The sequence below is a fragment of the Carassius auratus genome, chromosome 20 (genome assembly GCF_003368295.1).
Source record: "Carassius auratus strain Wakin chromosome 20, ASM336829v1, whole genome shotgun sequence".
NCBI lineage: Eukaryota > Metazoa > Chordata > Actinopteri > Cypriniformes > Cyprinidae > Carassius > Carassius auratus.
Window position 1 is genome coordinate 6,168,176 of NC_039262.1, and position 24,907 is coordinate 6,193,082.

General features: G+C 36.0%; 1 protein-coding gene across 2 annotated transcripts in view; it reads right to left on the reverse strand.

Moving 5' to 3' along the window:
• Positions 1-272: 272 nt before the first annotated feature.
• The window catches only part of tbc1d32 (TBC1 domain family, member 32), a 34,360-nt gene continuing 9,725 nt past the window's right edge, over positions 273-24,907 (reverse strand). For both annotated transcript variants that reach the window (XM_026290653.1, XM_026290654.1), the window contains exons 18-34: positions 24,298-24,377; positions 23,993-24,131; positions 23,243-23,330; positions 22,827-22,945; positions 22,273-22,392; positions 21,379-21,467; positions 16,293-16,415; positions 15,970-16,078; positions 14,496-14,589; positions 13,856-13,981; positions 12,490-12,573; positions 10,822-10,891; positions 8,682-8,797; positions 8,051-8,205; positions 6,741-6,881; positions 4,100-4,288; positions 273-2,043 (exon numbers count right to left, since the gene is read on the reverse strand). In XM_026290653.1, coding sequence (XP_026146438.1) covers positions 1,924-2,043; positions 4,100-4,288; positions 6,741-6,881; positions 8,051-8,205; positions 8,682-8,797; positions 10,822-10,891; positions 12,490-12,573; positions 13,856-13,981; positions 14,496-14,589; positions 15,970-16,078; positions 16,293-16,415; positions 21,379-21,467; positions 22,273-22,392; positions 22,827-22,945; positions 23,243-23,330; positions 23,993-24,131; positions 24,298-24,377 — 1,962 coding nt within the window. In that variant the 3' untranslated portion in view covers positions 273-1,923. The remainder of the gene's footprint in view (positions 2,044-4,099; positions 4,289-6,740; positions 6,882-8,050; positions 8,206-8,681; positions 8,798-10,821; positions 10,892-12,489; positions 12,574-13,855; positions 13,982-14,495; positions 14,590-15,969; positions 16,079-16,292; positions 16,416-21,378; positions 21,468-22,272; positions 22,393-22,826; positions 22,946-23,242; positions 23,331-23,992; positions 24,132-24,297; positions 24,378-24,907) is intronic.

Below are 24,907 nucleotides of genomic sequence, written 5' to 3' on the forward strand. Positions count from 1 at the left end.
CAGTAATGCTCACTTTCGTATGACTTTCTCCCATTCGTCAAGCAGATTCTTCACAAAGATGGGTTTTGGCAGTCATAAGGGAGGGAGATAATTAATGTGAAGGAGAATAAGAAAGCATATTTACCAGAGGAAGTCAAGTTAATGCAACTCCTCAAGCCTAATACAGATACAGATGGGGTCTTAATTATCAGTTAATCAGTTTAATTACCCATAATTAGCCTTTTCTAATTATCCTACCACTTTGGTCTGCAGATACATCATTAACATCCACGTCACAAAAGCCTTGTATTGTCAATTTACAACGAGCCAACACAAGACACACACATCTTTCCAAATGATTGTTGGCCAACAATCAGTCATTAAATCATTAACCTGATTAACATACAGCTCGTTATGATTACACAAAGATGAAAATCAACAGATTCTTTTTTTGTTTATCTGAGCATAAACACATTAGTTTACGGGTGATCCTTAAAAAAAAAATGTAATGCAATGGAGAAAGTAAGTAAAAAATATGCACTCTGAGGGAACTTTTTACAACTTAAAATTATAACTGCTTCTGCCTCCTACTGAGTAAACAGTATGCAATATTTAGCAGTTCTTGTGAAGGAGAAAGACACCTCTCTAATGATCTAATTCCTTATTCACTGTGTGAGTTACAGATGGCGAGGGTAAGAGATTGCATCTATGTGCTAATGACGGCCTGTCAAAGTGATACCGCCTCTCTATACAGCTTCCTTAGGATGGGAATAAGAGACTGCAGATGTAAATATATAACTTAAAAAAATAAAAAATCCAACACACACTACACAACAACACTGCGTCAAGTCATTGTATACATATCACATTCACTTCATGTTTGATTGTCTATTAAGACAGCAATCAAGCATCAAAAGCTTAGATTTTTTCCTTATTTACTGATGTCATAAAACAGACTGAGACTGGAAAACAACTTGTGCACCTATACATGGGGTCAGCATTATTGAAATTTGGGACAAAAAAGTGCGTTATCTATTGAATCAATGTATGAAGCACAGCTCATACAGAAGTCAAGCAGCTTTTTGTTGGTGATTGCGGACTCATGTGACCAACATTTGCCCACATGTAAAACACCAATCATGTGGATTCTTATTAAAATGACTGGAATTTGCCAGTGAAAACTACAGAACAAAGCTAAATGTGTCTGCCCTCTATGAATGCTATTTATCAGACTTTACAATGTGAGCCCACTGAGTTCTTGGGTAAAAGAAATACATATACATCCTAAAGATTTTACAATGATTAATAGCATTGACATAATCGTGTCATATTCCAACATCAACAGTGAAGTTACAAGCAGGACTGTAGATACAAAATTACATATGCTGTCAGAAGTTTGTTCGAGGAAAAGATTAATAAACAATTAAATTATTTCAGTCCAGTAATTAGCCTAGGACAGGAAAATTGTACTTTAGGCACAAAAGGCTAAAAGGAAAAGTAGACTAATGTGAAATTATATATGCACCCACATATAAGCCTAATATATATAATAATTTAGCAAAAACAAAATGTAACACTTTTTTTTTTTGGTGTGGAGGGAAGTTTGATAATGCTTATGGTATGTAGAAAGGTTTGCTTTATCATCCTTTTCGCACATCAATTTTGACCGATTTCCTGCACTTATTTATTTACTATGCTTTATGCATCCCACTGAGTGGCAATATGGCTTTGAAGAGTTTGTGTTCTTATATTTATGATTCCCTGAGTGAGAATACTTTATCAAAGGGAGTAAATGCAAGTGGGATATATTCACAATGTGTTTGATAAAACAGTGTTCTCTTCACATAGAGCATGTTGTGTTATAAAATCATTGCAACATTTTCAGTATTATTCTGTACCACAAGCACTTTCAGTCCCTGCTGATCTTCGGTGGTCTATTTGCTTCTAGCTGCTCCTTGGTAAGATGCTCCTCATGTCCGAGAGCACCATGGATCTGTAGTTGCGTTCCAGCCCCTCCATGTACTCCAGGTAATTACTCACCCTGAAGCCGTGGATTGGCTCCTCCTGCAAGTGGGCAAAAGAAGCACAGATTTGATGAGCAGCGCTTGAGAGAGCCGGTTTGTGGTAAAGAGGTAGAACAGGTTTATAACAGCTTTAGAATAGATTGCGCTCAATCTGTTTCAAGCAGATTATCCTGCACACAGAGTGGCTAAAATCACCCTGAAAATTGTGTACTGCTGAATGAAATCACGCAAGGTTTTACACATTAAAAATATTGTGCCAAATCTCACTGCCTATAGTAACAAATGGCATATATTAATGAAACAAGAGGTGCTATGTGAGATGGGGCTACACATTCTGGTACTAAATAAACAATGCACTGCCTAATATATTCTGACATTTAGCTAGGGATAAATAATATTGTTTAGACAAAGTCAAATGAATTACATTTGGTTTACGATGAGTCAGCGAATGCAAGTCCTAAAGCCATGCCTTAAGTTACAGAAGGACACTTCGGCTCATGGTGAATGGATGAAAATGAGAGAAAGGATAATAAATCTTTATGAGTTTGCTGCATTAAATAAAATACGCCTGCAGTGTAAGAAGTTTTGTGATATAACCGCAGACCACAGCAGTTGGTATGACAATCACAAACAAAATAGATAAGAGCAAACAAAAAACTAATGACTGGAAAAGTCTATTACAAAAACTTTTCTCCACTGCTGATGAAAGCTAGATTATGCCATACATTTTAATACAAAGCATTTATATACAGTACAGCTGAATATAGTCAGATAATAACTGACAATATGTGAAAAAAGTAAACTAAAGAAAAATAAAGATCATGAACAGATGAATTCACCTTCAAGCCAGTCCAAACTTGAAAGAATTTCTTACTTTCAAGGAACACAAAATTAGATACATCAGTACCAGAGGTGCTTAGTATCCCTTATGTCAAACCTGGTGTGATGAAATTTGAATATTACATTTTGGGCTTTTTTTGTATGTCAAAAAGCAGCTTGGAGATTCTGCTAAATATCAAATTTTGTAATGTGTAGAAGAACAAAAACTGAAATTTGAAATGACATGAAGGAAGGGGGGGGGGGGGGGGCTGTGGAGTAGCAAAACAACTACATAAAACCACAGAGCCTTTAGGAAGCAAAACTGTGAAAAGTCCAGATGTTTCCCTAGAAAATTTGCCCACAAAGCTATTCAAAACTAGAAAATGGCTGCACACTGGTGTGTTTAAAATTAAACACTAAAAATGACATTTTAATTACAAGTACCCATTATCTAAAGGCATTAAAACTTTCCCCCTGCCTATTGTTACTGATACAAACAAAGAGAAAAGGCCTAAAATGGTTCTGCAGGATGCTTTGAACTCACTAGCCAGACTGTGTCATGGTTTTCAAAGTGTTGGAGATATTCGGCAGTGACAGACAATTGCTTTTGAAATCCTGCAAACAAAGAATGACTTTAGTTGGGTTTGATTTCTGCAGTGTTGAATCATCCAAAATGGATTCATTGTACATTTACTCTAGCATTCAGCTTCAGAGTGACATCGGGAGCGATTGTCACGAGTAATTTCCTTCCAGATCTTTAATTTAGATGAAATACAGATAGGTTTTGTAATCTTGTATATGTACAAATCCTCAGAAACCTTTCAGGGATTGTCTGAAATGCTTTCACTATTGTACAGGGTACGCCGATGCACAAACAAAGACTGAAAAGTTGAAACTTTTAAGGGTGAAACAAGGACAAGAGTGTTTAATCTGATTTACTGCAGACACGCTTGTATCCTTTAAAACCACACCGGCTCAGGATTTTCTCACCTTAAAGGACTAGTTCAGGCAAAAATGAAAATTCTATCACTATTTACTCACCCTCATGTCTTTCAAAATAAACTTACTTTCCTCTATAGGGCTCTTTTATGAGTTTATATGGTGCCTTTTTATCCTTTTTGGAGCTTGACTGTCCCAGATCCTCCTCCACTTTCATTAAATGAGCAGTGTGAACATTCAGCTGAACATCTCTTTTGTGTTCCACAGAAGATAGTCATACCTGTTTGGACTGAGGATGAGTAAATTATATATTTTCATTTTAAAAAGTTATACTGCACCTTAAGAAAGACCTGCAGGTCCTGTGTCTGTGTGTGCTGCAGAATATCCTGCTGCAGGTGACGGAGGGCAGAGACACACAAGTACACCTGGTAATCTGGTCCCATGATGACGCATGTGGCTACATAATGACAGATCTCAGACCAGTCCAGGTAGTTCCAGAAGCACTGGCCAAGCCACTGAATACAGATCTGCATAACAGGTGGAAGGACAAAAAGAGTGAGGAAAAGAGAGAGAGAGACAGAAAAGTAGCAACGTTTGCACCATGAATGTTTTAAATCAATCGATACGAGATGTTGGAAAAATAAAATGAGAGATCAAAAACTTCTGAGTATCGAACACTAACATGATGCCCTCGAGGTCTGATGCGGTCTATTACTTGTTAAGAGCCATAATAAACCAAAAACCAAATCATTGCATCACTTTCTTAAGTGTATATGCTTTTTTGATATATTCCATTTTATTCAGCAAAGGTGCATTCAATCTGAGTGTCAATGAAGACATTAATATTGATACAAAAGTAAATGCTTAAAATAAATGCTGTTTATCAAAGAATACTGAGCATAACATTGTATAAATACAACATGAAACATAAAAGAGTAAACCTAACAATCTAAAGCAGAAGGGCATCAAAATTGATGGTAATAATAAGAAATATTTCCTGAGCTGCAAATCAGAATATTAGAATGATTTCTGAAGCATCCTGGAATAATGGCTCCTGAAAATTCAGCCTTACCATAAAATAAATAAGTAACACTTAAAATATATTACAAAGAAAACTGCTATTTTAAATTGTAATAATATTAATGTCATAACTGTATTTTGAGCCCTGATGAGAACCAAAGTTTATTTTTGACTTCCATCTTGTTTTAAATATAAATCTAACAAAATTACGTAGTTTCTGCTTATAATAGTATTTTCACGGGAAAACAAGACAAGAAATTACTTTGTATGAATAACAGGAAAAATGTTTCTTGAGATCAGACATAATATATATATATATATATATATATAAAAAATCAAGTCTCTTAAATCATAATTCAGAAATCCCTTTCATCTACAGGCTTGATGCATTTCTGTTTTGTTTCTGTGGCAGTGAACTAAGTTCAGGTCATATAATCCTCCCTTAGAAGCTGTTCAATTATTCTGGGGTATTGTAGATGGGGTTCCAGTTCTGCCACACGTACATGCCTCCTGTACATTCAGACAACTCCAGCAGGCAATTTATACAGCATCGGCGTCTCTCTTTCAGACACTCTTCCTGCTTTGTCTAGAATTCGAAACACTCTCCCCGAGTGCACAGACACGGACGCCCTCTATGATGGAGGTGACACTCAATTTAAAACAGAAAATCTTCTTTCCTTCGGTTTCTGCCCATTCAAAACTAGTTAAAGTTTTAGAACTTTACGTATTTTTGTAGCAACTGCAGAGTGTTTTTGTGCATTATACTGCTGTGTAAAAGATCCCACACTGATGACCTTCAATCATATATCGACTGCAGCCCTTACCAGATCAATACTTCGGTCTGGTATAAATCATTTTCCCGTCACAACTTCTGTCATGGATTGTCATGTTTATTTTTAAACAGATGGTCACATTTATGTATCATATAAAGAGACTTTTTCCCCCCATTGTTCAAGTAGTTGTCTCTCATAAACTCATGTGAAATAAAATAATAAATCTTACATCCTCTGTTTTACAATACAATAAAAGAAGAAGAAAGAAGAAGAAAAACATGTTGCTCAGGTATTTTTATATTTTTAGATGGGTCTATGAGTATGTGTGTGTTTTGGTAATTTAATTTGGTAATTCATTTGTTCCTATTTTTATATATATATATATATATATATATATATATATATATATATATATATATATATATATATATATATATATATATGTAGCTACTAAAAGCATCTTTCAATCTAACAACAGTAGTGAATTTCAGGCACATAGAGAAATACGTTTTTAGTCATGTCAGAGGATTTATACAAGATCCAGGCCTACTGAAAGTGTTCAAAGGATAAAGCATCAAAATATATAAATAAACTAAATGCAGAAAACACAGTTACTCTTCAATATATTTGTCCTTGACTGCTAGAAAAAGGTCATATCTGACTCAATCAGACAGAAGACTTGAGGCAGAGATTTGAGATCATGCATATAAACCCCAGAGAAAGCACAGTGTTGCGTAATCACTGAATGTGTCTATGAAGATTGCCAGTCAGTCAGGTCAAAGCAGAATATCCTTGTATTTTTATATTCCTACCCTGGCAGTGTTGCACTCCTTCACTGAGCGATCACGATTCACACCATCAGTGATTTAACTACCACAGAGGTTTGTGATGAAGTAACATATGATTATCTTAAATACAGGACATGCTGTTGAACATTATTTGTCTTCTTTTTTTTTTTTGCCAATGCTTTGATTAAATGTAAACCTTAAATCTTCTTTTTTTCTGGACAATGTATTGATAAACTCTTCTCTTTACAGATTTGGGAAGAAGGTTGCTGTTCTGGAACACAAAAAAAACAGATCTGCTACACAAAATGCATGTTGGCACTGGCAAGTCTGCTTGGTTGTTTACCAACAGAGATGATTGGTGTGAAGTATTTTAAAATGAAGAACTTAAAACACAGCACCTGAGAGGGAGTGAAGCCAGACATCCTGAAGGCAGAAAAAACCAGAGGAACCTCGGCCTTGAGCAACATTTCGACGTAATGAGCAGTGCAAGAGTAGATGGGATGAATGCCCGACTGAGCGATCTCTATAGGGAGATGTACCTAAAAACATGAAAAAAAAAAATCCATTAAAGTATGAAGATGCATTGCGCAAGATGGAGTGACATTATGCTCCTGCATTAGTTCTTACGTGTCATGACTGATCATGAAGTGCAAGTTAAATTTGAGAAATCTGTAAAGGGCAAGATCTTCAGTAAATAATGACTATTTTAGTCTGTTCTTGACACAAAGCAATGATATCGCTTCATCAGATTCGAACATAAACACAAAACCACTTTTATGATGCTTTCTGCCCATTTCTGGATTAAAAGAAAATAATGACAGAACTGTTCCTTTAAGAGATCTGGCCACCATGGAAAACAACAGAACACCACACATGCTAATGACTCGACCATTAGGACCACGAGAGGACTGAGACAAATGTGAGGGCTGCGTCTTCTCTTTTTCCTGATTGTCATCATTGTCTCTCAGCTAAATGATTTACATGCATGGCCACGCTGACAGCACAGAAATACAGAACTGTAATCAGACAAACTCGTGTGTGTGCATTATCATATCCCGCACATACTTTTACAGCTGAAACTCTATTAACTGAGCTCTGTTTACTATCCGCTGTTCCAAGAGAGAGAGAGAGAGAGAGAGAGAGAGAGATTGCTCCATCCAAATTTTATGGTAACCACTGTAATGACTATTGCCCCAGTAATATCATGATATCCAGCATTTCCTCCCAGTATTAACTTTTCTGCAAATGGAGATTAGAATGATAATGCAGGTCAAAATGCTGAGTTTTGTTTACGGCACATGGATATGAGAGCTACACAAGCATGTGCATAATATAAATTCAGAACATTAGTAAACATGAGAGGGATGCAGCTGTTAAAAGTAGTACAAAATTGCAACCTGGGCTAAGTGCAAGACATTTAAAGGAATAGTTCACCCAAAACACAGCAAGACGGCTTTAATCAAAAATAGAGTAAAAACTGCAATATTGTGGAATATTATTACAATTTAAAACAACTTATAAAGACTTCAGTGTGACATGAACCTTCAGAATGAAGGATTTGCTGCTCAAGAAACATCATTTATTATTTGCAATGTTAAAAACAGATGTTTTTTTTTTTCCAGGGTTCTTTTGATGACAGCTACCCCAGCATGTACTAAAGGTTGACATGAATGAGAAGAAAGAGAGAAATGAAACGGCTGTAACTCACAGAGCTGTGCAGTCTTGGGGGCCACAGGAAGGCAGACGGCAGCAGACGGGAGAAGCGCAAGAGCAGACTCAGAGAACGACCCACGTCGCCATGCATGAGCAGAAAAACTGAGGCGGCAAACCAATCGTGACCAGGATATCCACCCTGAAAACAGGCTGACAGTCGGGTCAAGGAATCTTCAATACATTCTAGAGGCTGACCTATTTTCTCCAACAGCTACGATGGCAAAATACTGCCCAAAAAGTATTTAGACATAAAAGTCAATGATCTCAAGTGAGTGACATTTATACATTCATACTTTTTTTTTTTTTTTAATGGCTTGCGTATGCAATTATGTTTTGGGCTAATTATTCAAAATTTAAAAAATAAATAAATCACTGAAAACAGAAAATGTGTCCTATCAGTGGATGGGGGTAGATTTTGGAGCTACTATTTGACTAATGCATATCTGATACTAAACTTTTGTCTATAAAGGAAAACATTTAAAATGGCATTCAGCTGATCATTATGATTCATCCACATTAACATAAATCAATACGTGGTCTACAGCAAATTAGAATATTGTGCACAGACCCATGTAACGTCTGAATTTTCGCTTGATTAATATTATAAAGTGTAATGAGAAGGATACAGAGCTCAGAAGTGACACTGACTCGTTGTTGAGAGAGGAACTCCTGACAGTGCTTGAGCAGAAGACACAGATCCTGCTCTGAATCTTCTCTCAAAAGCTTTAGGAACTTGCCATACCTACACACACACACACACACACACACACACAGTTTTACATGGCAGCTTCATTTAATATCCCATTCAATAAGACCTTGCTAAACAAAGGTGAAAATACATTGTTAAAATGTTCTTCCCCAAACGCCAACTTACAGACATTTACATAATTAGAAATTTCTCAAGGCAATATTTCTTGACTAATAAGAACAAATTTTGCAACCGAATTAAATTCTGTTTTATCACACATGTACAGTCTCTCCCTGAGAAACAGGGAGTTACAATTATCCCAATGTGCTGAGCACTAGAATGCATTGCCTGATTACAGTCATTGTGGATTGCCTTAAGACAAAATATCTAAATGGGTTCATATTGAGTTTAACTAGAGCGCTGACATACCGCAGAATGCCAGTGGCTTTCAGTGAAGCTGAAATCATTTCTGAATATTCACACTGCAAAAATCGCTTTCCAAAGCAGTATTTTTTTCCTGTCGTCCAGTACAAATATCGGAACATCTTTAAAGCAAAATACATGCGTTTCTTAATATTAAATACATTGTTTTACTTTCATGATGATAATAATAAAATATAAATGTAATATTTCTGTATATCTCGGTAATATAATGATTCTGCATGTTTTATGATGGCAAATTTAAATTACTTTTTAAATGAATTATACCCCCCAAAATAGCTTAACCAGAATATGAAAATAACTTTTACTGTACATTCTGATCACAGTGTAACACGTGCTGTTCTTCCTGCATATTTTTCATCTCGTTTTCCAGCAGATACATTTATTTCAGAAGCAAAACAACTTCAAATAAAAAGTGGGGGAAATTGAATTTAAAATAAGAACAAAAATCTGCCTATGGGCTAATAAATAATTCAAAAGGAAAACAAGCATTTCGTTCATCATTGACAGATGTGTGTTCTTGTTTCAAGCATCACTTCATTATGTTCACTTTTAATGTTATTTTTTGCAGTGCATGCATGCAACATTTACTGCCATGACTATGAATTTAAGACTTTCTGCTTCGATGCAAGACTTTTTTTAAGGCCTTTATTTGTGAAAGGGAGAATTAAGACTGTATACCAATACAATACATAATAATTAGGGCTGGTAATTTGATGGGTTAATTAGATTAATTAATTATGGAGAAAAATAATGCTCCGCTCCACACCTATGTGGATCATCTGTCATTTCATACAGTTGATTGATGACTAATATGAGGCAGGGCAACAACTTACTGTTTGATGGGGCCAAGAAAATATCCCTAAAATTCAAGATATGGGGCTGAATGCACATTTGAAAATTTGTCTCACATGACATCAAAGAATCGAGAGAGCGATTCAAAAGCACAAGGAGTCGTCTGCTATGATCTTGCGTTTCTTTGATCTCACACACCGGTCGGTCTGATGGTGATGATCCGCTTCAAGTCGAACAAGCCTAATGATTCAATGAACCATTCATAAAGAACCATTTACTTCACTCCTGAATCAATCAGACATTTGAACGAATCGAATGAATAAATGACCTGAAGACATTTACCATCACCAACTGGCAGTTCTAGTTTATTACTTAAGAGTATCATTTCATTAAAGAAATAATTGAATATTTTCATAGTAATAAAAATACAATTAAGAAAACAAATTATTTAAGTTATAGTTCACCCAACCAAAAATGACAATTCTGTCATCATTTACTCACACGGTCCAAAAGAATATAAAGGTAATACATTTTATCAAACAAAGTATTTCTTGCTGAACCTACTTTTTGTAATCTCTGTTTGATGCTTTGCACAACAATGATTTTAAATGATCTTTTAAGAGTAATTTCTCCAGATTTGATGTGCGATTAATTACATTAATTAATCACCACATAATGTAATTAATTAGATAAAAAATTGTAATCGCTTACCAGCCTTAATAATATACATTTCTATTGTAAAATATTTTTAAAGTATACATTTGTGTTTTAACAAAGGACTTCAAAGTTGATTCACAAACTCTAACACTAGCATTACGTTTAGCCTGGATATGGCATATTACCTGAGGGATATCCCCACACCTAACTGCTCCACAGACGACAGGCTTCGAGTCTTTACACTGTGGTCCACCACTGAAACCAAAAAAAGAAAAGAAAATCACATCCCATTTGCACCTCCTCTTCAAATACCCATTTCATCTCAGTAAATGGAGCACAGAGTAGCAAAAGAGCACTGCAAAATGTGCTGTTAAATAATACATTTTCATTTCAGCATCGGCTTACCCACAAATCAACATCAGCTGCGTGATCTACATTCGTCATGCTTAAGAATGGCCTTAATTGAGTGAACGCCCTTGGTGAGACGGAAATGGGCCTACTGATATAATTATGGGGCCATTCCTCCATCCTCATTAATATAACAACAATATCAGGGTTGTAATGATGACATAATGCAGAAAGATGTGCACCTAGTGAAGTGACTGGTCTTGACTGGCTGGCAAATGAACCAATAGGAGAGAAGGGTTTAGGTGGAATGACAAATCATACTTCCTGCTGCTCACATCAGTCAGCGATTACGACATGAACGGCTAAGTGAGATGAAGTGTGACAAGTCACCCCTACTCCTCTGCTAAATGAGAGGGGAGGATACAGACCTAGAGGCAGACGAAAGGAGAAAACGAATGCTAAATTAACATGACACAATAATACTTGCCATGTCAGGCATCCATTAATATACCCATAAATCCGATTGAGAAGTCTGATTAATTTGTCTAAATTCTCATCAATTAACCTATCATTCAAAACTTTACCCAGAAGCTACATTTTATGTCTTCTTTCTATAGTAAGCTCAATACCAAAGTATTTAAAAAAGAGAAACATTTTTTACTCGTAGTCTCCGACTCCGGACTTCATAAATGAAAGAGGATGCTTGTCATTAAATTAAAAGTTCATGAGCTTACCAGAACCGAAACCACTAATAATCTCCAGAGTTAACTGACCCCTGACCCTCAACATACTTAATAAACGAGTTTTCAAAGAATTTCAAAGTAGAAAAACTTTAACTCTCTGACACGGAATACAAAATGTGATGTTTTGATAGGGTAGACGTTTTGAAAGATGTTTAATTGATGTCATGGAGTCAAATACAAAGCAAAATAATCCTACATTTAAAGGTATATAAAATATTAAAACACTAATAGGTTGAGATCATTCTTTTGAAGTGGCCACACTACTCAAGCGCAAGCCAGAAGATATTCCTTGCAGCTGGGATTTAAACAAAAAGCATGACCAAATGTTATTTCTGAGAACCATTATGTTTAATAAATGAAAACCCCACAGAGGCTCAACTATTTGCTTGTTTTCTAAATCATTCTGCTTGCGCGAATGGAAAGCTGACAAATCTTGTCCAGATGGATTTTTACAATGAGCATACCACGGAGAACTAACAGCATGTCTTAACCAGGTGGGATGAAGAAAGTTTCAAGCAGAAAGCTATTTTAAATTTTTTTTTCACGATCACACCCAACCAGATAACATTTCATGTTTAATGTATAAGAAGCAGGACTATGGTACGCAAAGTTATATTCATATATATATATATATATATATATCCTTGCGTGTTTTTTATTCCATATATGCCCTCTGAAGTGAATGATCTCATTGTGAACTGTTTACAAGTTGGTCACATAAAAAAAGAAAAATAAATAAACATTAAAGTGGTGTTGACTGACCTTTATATTCTGCTGGTGGAAAGAAGCAGTCAGTGGATGAAGACGAGAGATGCAGCACGACCCTCTCCAAAAAATCGGCAAGAACTGTAAGAGAAAAGATATGTGAACCGTCAAGACAATTTCCTTTTAAATTAAACCTCAAATCTCCAGCAAAAGAGCCTCTTTCATATAAGGAGACGATGCTAGAGAAATCAGAGAATGTCTTGAGCTACAGTACACTGAGTTTACTTTCATGAAAAAGTTTACTTGTAATCTCATTTCTTTAGTGTTGCACGTATTTTCCTGTTTGTTGAAATGCATAACTCCAGCAATGCTTAAAACTCAGGCTGCACAGTGAGAAAATATGAGTGACTGTTAATTGAATATCACTTTAATTAAGACAGAAAAGCCTAACACAGTGTTACACTGAATCAGAGATTGGCAGGCATACAGTAACAGCATGTACTAAGACACTGGCCAATGGTAAACATTCACAATATAACAAAGTCCTTGAAATACTTTACTATCTTAATCCAGAAAACACACATTCAAAGGGTTTTACAGCTCTATTATTAATATACTGAAAAAACAACAACAATTGTCTATAATGTCTGTGGAAATCAGAAGGCAAATTTCAAGGAAAAAAATAAATGCAAATCACTTTGTTCTAAAAACAAGTGTGCACTTCATATTGTAAATTATCTATTCTGAATTTACAGAAATTGGTCTGCATAAATTGATAAGTTTTATTTTCCAAAATAAATAAAAGTTGGAACATATAATGCAACAGAGCTGTTTTGAGCCTTTCTTTATCATTTTATTTGTTTTTCCTCCAGCAGTCATAATTTAGTTTTTTCATGACTATTTTCCACTATCTCTCTGACCCTTAAAATTAAACAGGCCGTTTTGTGCTGTTGTGCCTTTAGGTCCTCTATGTAAATGCCCTGTTTGCATGTGAAATGAGTAACAACACTGACTCACGAGCTGCGGCTTTGCTGTCAAACTCAATATAGTTTGTGCAAGCCCCATCCTTCAACAACAGCCTCTTAGCAAAGCCTGCATTGCATTATGACAGGATCACGAAACAATTTGCTCTGAAAATTGCTGCTGAAAAGAATAGGATTGTAGTAGGACAGGATAGCTGCTGAAAAGGATGGGATACTGTTCATTCTTCTGGCATTAAGAAGAAGGGTCAGGGCCTGAGACCCTCTTATTGGTTATTCTATATCATCCTTATTCCCTCACGGCGACCGGCCAAACATATTGTTTTAAACAGATATCTGATTCCTCATTTTGACCCCTTCAAATGCAGTAAAACTTCAGTATAAGATTAGAGAAGCTGGGCATCTTGCTGTGAATTTCAGACAGAGCTGAATGTGGGTCATACCGTATCCAGTGAGGGTGTTTGACTTTGTAGCCATGATCTTGCAGAACTGTCTCCTGCAGTCTTCCATCCAGCTAGCATCTCTCTCTGTTTCTTTAGACGAGGCCAACAAAGCACAGATCTCTGACTCTGAGAAGAAACCGTGTTCATTTTTAACAGTCGAAATGATTGTCTTCTGGCAAAAACATTTGAACAAAAGTACACAACAAATGCATTTACTTATTACATGCCCTTTGGCAATCTGTGACTTTGACTTGTAACTACTAACTGTATAACTTCTTGGCCTTCAAAATAACACTATACTGTCTCAAGCCTAACATTTAAAGACAGGCCGAAATAAACACCACTGATGCTTCTTCCTGAAGGAAGGGTGTTTTCTAGATGTTAAGAACCTCTAGACTCTATTTATTGAGCTGGAAAAAGCTGTCACATTGAAATTAAGATGTATAGCTGTAACAGTAAAGAAGAGAAATGAGTCTGTCATAAAGAGAGAATGTGTCCTTGAAGTTACTACAAAGCAGAACCATGAAAAACACTGAATTAAACTAACAGTTAAATAAGATAATTGCTTTCATAAATTACATAAATATCACATAACTCATATATACAGTAGTATCTAATTCTTTAAACAGATTGTTCTTACCCTGTTTATTGCGTAGAGTCTTGGGCATGTCGAGGATGTAATATTTAGGCAGGGGGTATGTAGACACCATTGGCCATGGGTAAGGGTCATTCCCCTATGGGAAAGATGGGGCACTTTCCATAAATATGGTATACTGTGGTTTCCAATTATAATTATTTTTTAACCTACAGGAGGCACAATCGCATGGTTTTATTAACTTTTAAGCTATTAAGGTATATAACATAACATTGTACAATGTAATTTTGTCATATTATGTTGAACTGTTATTTAATGTGTTGCAGAAAAATAGTAAAGACTAGATTAATGATACTGAAAATTCTGCTTTCCCATCACAGGAATAAATTATATTTCTCACAATACAGTAATTACTGTTTTACCGTTCATGATCAAATAAATGCAACCTTTGTGAGCTTAAGAAACTTTCAAAAACATGAAAAAAATAATAATAATAATTGTAGTGTAGTAACTGTGCATTTTAAATTATTTTAATTGAATTTTAATTTGGTAAAACATGATACTCACAGTAGCCGTATCATAATTGCAAGTACAACACTGTTAGCACATAAACATTTTCTAATATATGGAGAACACACATTTATCTTCACACCAATCTTCGGTCTAAAACAAGCCAGACACTAGCACCGAATGACAGCTTATTCAGGGAATTGTTTTTTCTAAAAGCATTCCATTTCATTGTGCCAAACCACATTTTTTTTATTCTTACAATAATAAATATTTATTGCAGTTTCAAATCAAGAGTCTAATTTCAGTATAAAACACATGAAAAACAAAGGAATAGCAGGGCCCTGTTTGTCAAACACAAAAGTGTGCAGGTTTATTTTTAGCTCCAGTCGTTGCAATCACCTAAAGATGTGTTGAGTCATCAACCAGAGCCTTATCCTATATGTCATGAATGTCATATTCTGTCATCACTCAAACGGTCACATACGCATCTACTGCCTTGTTTACAAATCTCTTTACATTACAACAGAGGCTTTATCTGCAAAGCTCTTTTTAAAAGCATAATTTTGGTTTCCTCACATGAATCCTGAGACATCTGATATACATTCTACATAAGGCAACTGCCAGTGCAGCAGTAAACCCCTCCATGGAGTTTATGTTGATATATGAATACTGATATATTAGACCCTATTTAGTTTTCTCACATTCAAAACATAGGATGAAGATAAGGCATCTAAAACTAGAATATTGACTGGGGCCTATTACAATGACCGCAAAATTGTAAAAAGCATCCTGCATTCAGTAACGTATTAAATCTCAGTTCACATACCTTTTCCGAACTGAATATCCAATATAAAACTGCTTTTTAATAGTAAAATAATGTTTATTGCAACCAAATTACATCTGGTGGCATTTTGCTTCCGTGGTATTATATCTACAACATGATCAACTCAACACAGTTTATTGTACTATACATACAATAGATAAGGAAGGAAAAGGGAGATGCTCTCACTCTCTGCAGGGCTCTGGGAGGAAGTCTCCTCTCAGATGGGCCACCAACTGTACCGATTCGAACAAGGATATGGTTTCTTTCCACAGACAGTCCATCAATGATGAATTCCCTGAAGAACAAACAATATACAGAATCAATACATACTGTATCTAAAGTATGCTCACATTTTTAATTCAAATGATGTACAGTAGCCTACAGTAAATAAAAAAAAAAGTTTTTTAAATCTATTACTTTTGGAAAGTGACTGTTGGTTGACTCTGAATTAGTGTGTCGTGCTGAACTACATTCAAGTAAATAAAGGAAAGTGAGAGACGGTCACTCACCCTTCACCTGAGGGCGGCTCTGTGACATTGTCCCTCTGACCCTGCAGCAGTAACTCAGAGAGGTTATACTGAGACTCCAGCAGAAGAAAGGAATCCAGGTTACAGCACAGCACGCTCAAGAGCCTGAAAGAGCACAGATGGAACAGAGAAGTGTGTACCGGAAAACAACTAACAAGCAACATTACTTCAATTTTACATAGCTGAAAAGTGCAAAAATGCTTGTTTTTCATCTACCAAAATCTTTAGCAATCCATCTTCAAGACAGTAGCAAAAAACTATGACATTTGCCTTTAAAATCAGACGTGGAGCATCATTTTAATGTCAATTCAGATCAAGTTTACAGCCAGCAGTAGTTGTGTGTACACTATTGGAGAATATTACATTTAAACTCCATGACGCATTACCAGGGAAATTAGCATGAAAGCTGTGAAGAGTAATAAATCATGAAATCCTGCACTGGACTGATGAGATGAAGATATTCGGTGTGAGTGGAAAACAGTATAGTGACACACATCCGTTCTGGAGAAGCCAGAGGGACTGAGCTGCTAGAATGGTGAGGTGACACAGATTTTCCTCTCTAATGGTTTCTAATGATGGGATTCAATGCGGCTGAGCAAAGCTGATTGTCGAGGGTTTTCAATGCAGCCATTAAATGGCACTGTACTGTGACAGAGATTGAATCAGTGCAGCATCAGCGCTTCGTTTGAAGCTAAAAACTACAACCGTTTTCAATCTACATTTTCTTAATACAAACTCCATCTACTGTAAAGGTAGAAACATTAGCTGTGTGCCTATTTGCATACTATACTATTCCCAAAACTATGCACCTTGGAAAATAAATACTGAGCATGCAGTGTTCAAGTATTAGCATACTACCACACTGTATCACTGAGACTGGATGCAACTGTTTTATAACCTTGCTACAGCACCTTAAAATTCATAAATCATTTTTTTATGTTTAAATTCTCCTATCTCAGCTTAAAAATGCATAGCCAACTATAAACCATTTGCAGGTAGGTGGAAAGAGCAAAAATGGCATGTTTAAAGGAGTAGATTAATTCATAAACGTCATGACTCATTAGTAGACATTACCTATGTCTAAAGTTCACGTTTGTTCTCGATCATTAGACATGATGTTATAGTGCCTGAAACCAGTTAACTGGAGATGTGCCTTCAGACAAAACCGCTGGTTAAGCCTTAGCTCGACGCAGTCTCTTCTCTGCTAATGGACAGCGGCTGTGATCACAAGAGTGAACTGTCCAAAGCATAATAACTGTCAGATGTTTGGATACTGATAATCCTAACAGCACTCAGCTCTTCAAAGTCTGGGCAATGCTATATGTATTGACGCTCCACTGATGAAAGATTCTGTGATGCAACACAAAGGCCAGAAGATTTTAGATTAGATTCACAACTGCAAGAGAAAGGGATTTCGATAATCTATTATGTGTCAGAAATACATCAGCAGTGGTGATAAGCCTAAAATGTAAACATTTGTACATCACATGTGAGTAATTTTAACAAACGGGAGCTCATACAAAACGTATGTTATTTTTTTATTAGTACTGTCCTGAGTAAGATATTTTACATAAAATGTTTACATTTAGTCCACAAGACACAAAAATAATTAAAATAGCCCCATTCAAAAGTTTGTGGACCCTCTAATGTGTATGGTTACCTGGATGATCCATGAAAGTTTTTTGTTTTGTGATGGTTGTTCATGAGTCCCTTGTTTGTTCCTGAACAGTTAAACTGAGCACCGTTCTTCAGAAAAATCCTTCATTTCCTGTGGAATCTTAAGTTTTCCAACATCTCTTGCATATTTGAACCCTTTCCAGCAGTGACTGTATGATATTGAGCTCCATCTTTTCACATTGAGGACAATTTAGGGACTCAAACACAACTACTAAAAAAAGGTTCAAACATCCACTGATGCTCCTGAAGGAAACGGTGCATTAAGAGCCAGGGGGTGTAAACGTTTGAAAAGGATGAAGATGTCCATATTTTTCTATTTATTTCTCCATTTAGTAGTGCCCTTCGAAAGCAAAAGAAGATATGAGCATGTTTCCCAGAAAACAAATTAAGTACAATTTAGGTTTATCCTTAAATTCAAAAGTTTTCACCCCCGGCTCTTAATGCATCGTGTTTCCTTCAAGAACATTAGTGAAGAAAACATCTTGATATGTAAAATATCTTAGACAGGACAGTACTACATACAAAATAACATGCATTTTGTATGATCTCTCTTATTTTGTTAAAATTACTCACATTTTCACAGATTCTGCAAGAATCTATAGACAGTCTACAGTCTATATTAAAAGATTTTAATACATTATCTATTAACATAGGTTATAATAATATATAATTACATCAGATAATATATATTCCTGTGATGGCAAAGCAGAATTTTCAGCACCCATTACTCAGTTACTACATCAATGTTAAATTTTTATCTTAAAGAAAAATCTAACACCTTTACAGGTCGGATACATAACTAACAAAACTGGTTAACCACAAATATTTTAATATTGCATAATCTCAAATCTGACACAAGGGGGCGATTTACACACCCGGAGTAACTGAGCAGCATGCTAATATTTCGCAAACGGACCATCTTCCACAAACACAAGAGTGTGGGATTGGTTCATATATATGTGGTTCTCTCCACAGACACAACAGTCACCGACCCATGTCCAAGAACTCATGTTGTTTTATGTGCCTGTTCACCTGCCAACAGCCAGATATCTCGATTCATAAACCAAATAGGTCCCTAAAATTCATCTTGGTCTCCTATTCCTAGATCGAAGCTCCATTGCAGAGGAGATCGAGCCTTCGCTGTTACTCGTCCTAGTCTATGGAACAATTTACCAGCTTCTTATTAAATTAACACTAAATGAATTACTGAATTAACATCTTTTTTCAATAGCTTTTATCTAGCCAAGTCAATTGTTTTGTTATATTGTGTTTTGCTGTTTTATGGTTTCTTATTTGTATGATGAGTAATTGTATTAAATCTGGCTGTGGTTATCATTACTCCAAGCAATGTCATATGTTTAATCTTGTAAGTGGAAATCACAGTTTACGGTTACTTTAAGAGTTATCTTAGATAAGTAGACAAGAATTCAAAAGAATGAACCTTGACTCATTTCTGGTTGCTGGTTAGCTTGCATTATGTGCTGATCAAACACTGTGTGGATGTTTTCTGAGACTTCCTTCCTCTGGAATGATGTAACCTAGTGGATGTGGGCAGATAACTGGAAGGTTGCTGGGGAATGGTAATATTACTTATTTAGTAAACAGACTTGAAGATTTCCCAGTGCAGATTTCGCAACGTATTCAAGTTGGTCATGTGGATTCACCACACTGAACAGAGGAAAGTTGATTGGTTTGAAAGTGATCTCTGTATTAGCTGTGCTTTATACATCATTATTGACAAAAGGCACCCCCCCCCCCACCCAGTTTCATGGAATTTTACTAATGTGACAACACCTTTATCTAAGGACCAGACCATCATCACACACATTTTTTTCTTCAGAAAATCGAGTTAGTAATTGATACTTCCTCTTTATTTCTCTGTATTACTCTCCTTCAATTCATCTCACTAACTTTTGAATGCATTATTATGAACTGTTCTAGATAAACTGGGTAATTATGAAAATGCTACATTTACATATATTTTTACCAGAATATGCCTGAGGATCTCACTCTGGTCTATCTCATACCTTACATCTTGACTTTATTAAGGGAAAGACAACAAAACTAACATGACAGCAACAAATGAACAGCACTCAGTTTCATCATCGCAATCGATCTTTAGATTGCCAAAGGCAACTTCCTCTGCACTGAGGCGAAATGCCATATAAAGATTTAGATTCAGGCGGAATAACACAAACACACGCTAAGAAACACACACAATGTTTATTTAAAATCTCAATCAAAATTGAGATGTTAACCTAAGATCTCAGCTGTCATGCTCCACTGTGTAAATTCAAATGATTTGAATACTCAAGAAAGACACCTTTTGGTATCCATTACATTTTTACATTTAAATAGATAACCTAATCTTCTGAGATTGAAAAAACTTGTTGTACTCCACCTCAGTGGTTCTCAACAGGGAAAAACAAAGCTGAACCAAATAATAACTTCTGCTGTCAAAGGCCATACATCGTATTGACCTCTACAGTATTTTGGCGCTAGACTAATTAAGTAGATGCCAGCATTGGCAGGTTGCTTTGGAATCTCCTCAGCCATGAAAAGCACCAATAAAACTACACGAGACAAACTAAAACACGATAAAATAAATAAGCTCACTAACTGAGAGCGTAAACATGGTTTACGCTGACCACAACGTGTTTTTTCTAATGAGAAACCAGCATGAAACCACTGAAAGTCTGATGAGTTTTTCAAAAACAACAGGATCTGAGCACACAGTGAATCAGCAAAAAAGAGAGCCTATATAAAATTCAGGTTCTATCATGTAATAAATAATATAGTTGAGCTGTTCATGGTAATATTAATACATTATTTTTACTACTACCTTGTTCCTTATACTCAAATAATTTTTCTTTTTAGAGTCCTAGATTCAGGTTTCTAAAAAAGGCTCTTTATGAAATGTGGTGATATTGACATAATCCTTTTTAATATAAATACCACTGGTAAGGGAAATAATCGCCACAGCACTGTTTATCTATGTAAATCTGATCTCAGCCTGTGGTAAGTGATCTAAAGAGCTAACCCCATTCTGTTTCTTAAAAAACAGAATTTATTTTTAAACTACGGTAATTCCTTGATACGTGTTGACCGAATGCATCAACAGTGCTCCTTTTAAATGAGTAGGTAGATTACACCAGTCTTTCAATTCTACTTCCTTTGAGAGCCTGAGAACTTATTCTTATCTTGGTATCACCCTGTCTGGCATTAATTCGGAATAATCATAACACAGTGAACACAAAGGGCTGAATCAATCAGCCACTGATCCCCAGAGAAAAAAGGCTAATCAGATAATAGAGCTCTATAAGGACCCTCTATCAGTTCTGTGCCCTTCCTGTTCATTTACTGGTAGAGAGGACTGAACTATTGATCTTACCTCAGGCCAAACGTGTGGGACTGCTCATAGTTGAAAAGGGAGTGAATCTTTGCGTCAGAGTTAATAATGATGAGGCGGTCCATCAGGTCCTGACGGGAAGAGTGAGTGAGTGATTATCAAAAATGCATGATTTCAAAATAATTGTTACAAGGACCACAGCTAGTCCTGGGATGTGCGGTACATCATCAATCAAAGTCTGCCCTCAAACTGTCATGATTAGAACTGCAAATAAAGAAAATCTGAGCTTAAACATCACATTCATTACATATATTAATACATTTTAAATCATGACTTATTCTTGTATGGCAAAGCTGAATTTTAGCAGACATTATTGTGTGCACAAGATCCTTTAGAAATCATTCTAATATGCTGATCTGGTGCTCAAGAAACACACACACACACACACACACACACACACACACACACACACACACACACACACACACACACACATATATATATATATATATATATATATATATATATATTTATTTATTTATTTATTATTATTATTATTAAGTACACTTGAAAACAGCTGCATATTTATTTTATTTTTTATCTTTTTTGTAGAAACAGTGAAACATTTTACCAGGATTCTCTGATCAATAGAAAGTTCAAAAGATTAGGATTTATTGGAAGCAGATTTTACTATAACCTGTCACTTTTGATCAGTTTAACATCAGTTAATATTCACTTTATTCTGAATATTTTTTTTTAATTGTAGTGTATATATACTATGGATAACTATCTACCTTTAGTCTGCTTGTACTGAGTAATCACTCAATAAATCAAGATCAGTGAACAGACTGTGGACGGCTCATGATTGTGGGTTGAGACTAGACATGTAGGCCAGTATTGGTTTGAGACGCAGGTTGTCCAGTCTATTGTACTCACTATAACTGATGTGGCCATCTCTCTCAGATTGTACTCGGTCTTATTAGGAAGCGCTTGATGTCCCAGCAGCTCCCACACAGCGTGAGGTGAAGAAAGCAGATTGACTAGAGAGAGGAAGGACTGCGCACACACACAACAATTACTACAGCTCACTCATAACCACTTTGAAATAGACACTCTAAAAAATAAATTATTTATATTTTGGGCCAAATAATGTAAGAGGAATTTACTTTTTTTTTTTTAAGGCTTATAAGCTTTTATCAAAATGTATTAATTTGCCACTGGTTAATGTTAATCAAGTAAAATGAGTTGTGAATGCAATTTCATGTTGACTTTCAAGTGGTCGGTGGTTGATTGTGTGCACTTCTCCTAAAATGATTTATTTATGGAATTACTCAGTGTAGCTTCTACAGGCACACTGTGGAAACTGGAAATCAGAGCCTTATCTAAATCCATAAAATCTCAATGAAGCATGTCATTTGCTTCTAAATAACTGTAAATAGCAAAACATTACTGAATATTTATTGCAAGGTAAATAGTGGGGGAGTCATAACCTTGAGGCAGCTCCTGTCAATAGGGTCCATTGGAGTAGATTTTGGATGGACCACCCTTACATCCTCTCGACCACATTCCAAGGCTGACCACAGCTCCACCACAATCGTCTGGACAAATCCTGTAAATCCGCTCAAAGTTTAACTAGTTTAACGGCATCAGATCCTAATTTCCATGTTAAAACATTAGCCTCTGTTTTAAGCAATGCTGTCTCAGTAAATAATGTCATGTACAAGCCCTAAATCAATATAGTAACAGGAAATGTAATGATTGCAGAAACACTAACAGTGTAAAATACATTCAGAAAATGTTTAACATGACCTTTGCTGTCTGAATCTATAAGGAGAAAATGTAGAAGATGCTGCTCTTAACTCTCAAGATGGACATTAAATTGATCATAAATGAGTCTTCTAGCTACCTGAGCTTTGCAAGGCCGTGATGCCTGGAGCTGTAGCGGCCACCTGGGTCACCATCACACCGTAACCAAACTTCTCACACCTGCTGACCTGAGATTAGAGAAAGAATGGAGGAAATACACAGTAATAGGTTATCTTTCTGAGTCTAGCAACTTCTCAAATAATAATAACATTCATTGTGCCCCGTGACAACCGAGTAGACACAAGCAATAAAACAAATGCTTGCTACAAATTGTTTGTACATTTTTTTTACCAGATTTGTATTTTCCTAATTAAAATAAGTAATGCTTGCACATGCAAGACTCATTACCACTATACTAGGGCACTTTGCAGTGTTGCTACATATATTATAAGATAAAACAATATGTTGACCACCATATTGAGATCACATGATCATCATCAGATCCAACAGCAAAATATAGACAAAAATATGTATTGTTATCACAGGTAAAATTGTTTATTTTATATAATGTAATTCATGTTATTGCAAACCTCTACTTATTTTTTGGAAGACATCTTGAAAAATTTTTGGTAACCAATTTTGGTTCCAAATTGACAACACTTTTTTTGGTCATACAATCAAAGTCAATGGGAAATTAAACCGTTTTATCACTAACATCTTTTAGAAGAAACTGAAGGGCTTGAGGGTGAGTAAATGATCCCAGAATTATCTTTTTTGGGTGGACTATCATATCACTAGCCACTTAATATCAGAATAAAACACTTTTGAAAGTGGCATCTGGTTTTAATACCTGTAGTTTTTTGGTAAATCTCGAGAACATGTAGGTGACGCACTCATTGATGGCTCCGGTCTGTTGGAGGAGCAGCAGTCCTTTTGGTGTGGCAGCGAAATTCAGCAGATTGTCCAACAGCATCTCTTCCCAGGCCACCCTGCAGCCCAAGGACAAAAGATTCAGCATGAATGCACATTTTTTCTTGTTCTTGTTGATTTATTTCCACAAAACAGCGCTGGCAGGCCAAGCTCAAGTTTAACACAGAAATAAACAGCTTGTGTAGGAACAAGAGAACACTGGAGGCGTGATGGAGGCATACTCACACGCTCTGCAGCTCCTGGGAAGTGATCACTGGGGGAGCTCCAGGAACAGGAGTGGGAACTCTCTCCGACACGGAGCTTGTCTGCGGGGGAAGAGAATTTACTGTCAGGCTGGACTGCTACACGCCATTTATACCCTTCGCCTAAATAATGAAGACGACGCGTTGAATGCAAAGTTGATTCTTCACACCGCTCCAACTCGCCCTTATGAAGGCAGGGGAACCCCGGGAGGTTTCATTACTGATGGTGCATCACTTTACTGCTTCTTATGTATTCTACAAATCCTCTTCACACAGCCCACAGAAAAGGACGTAGTTCTTCCAAAATGATTACTGTTTTGCTTGGGGAACATACACTGTATGTAGGCTGTAAATCTGCTGTCCACACAAAGTTGAAAAGGCAACTTTCCATGTTTTGTCTCACTAAACATGTTTTAGTGAAATGCTATTATGAATTAATAAACAAACAAAAAAAAATATTTGAACACAAATTAAGTTTTAAGCTGTGTGCCAAGAGATACACTACTGATTAAAAGTTTGGGGTCAGCAAGTTTTTGCTTTATTTAATTTTTCCCATTATTATTTATCTATTTAAAGAAAAAAGAAAGAAAATA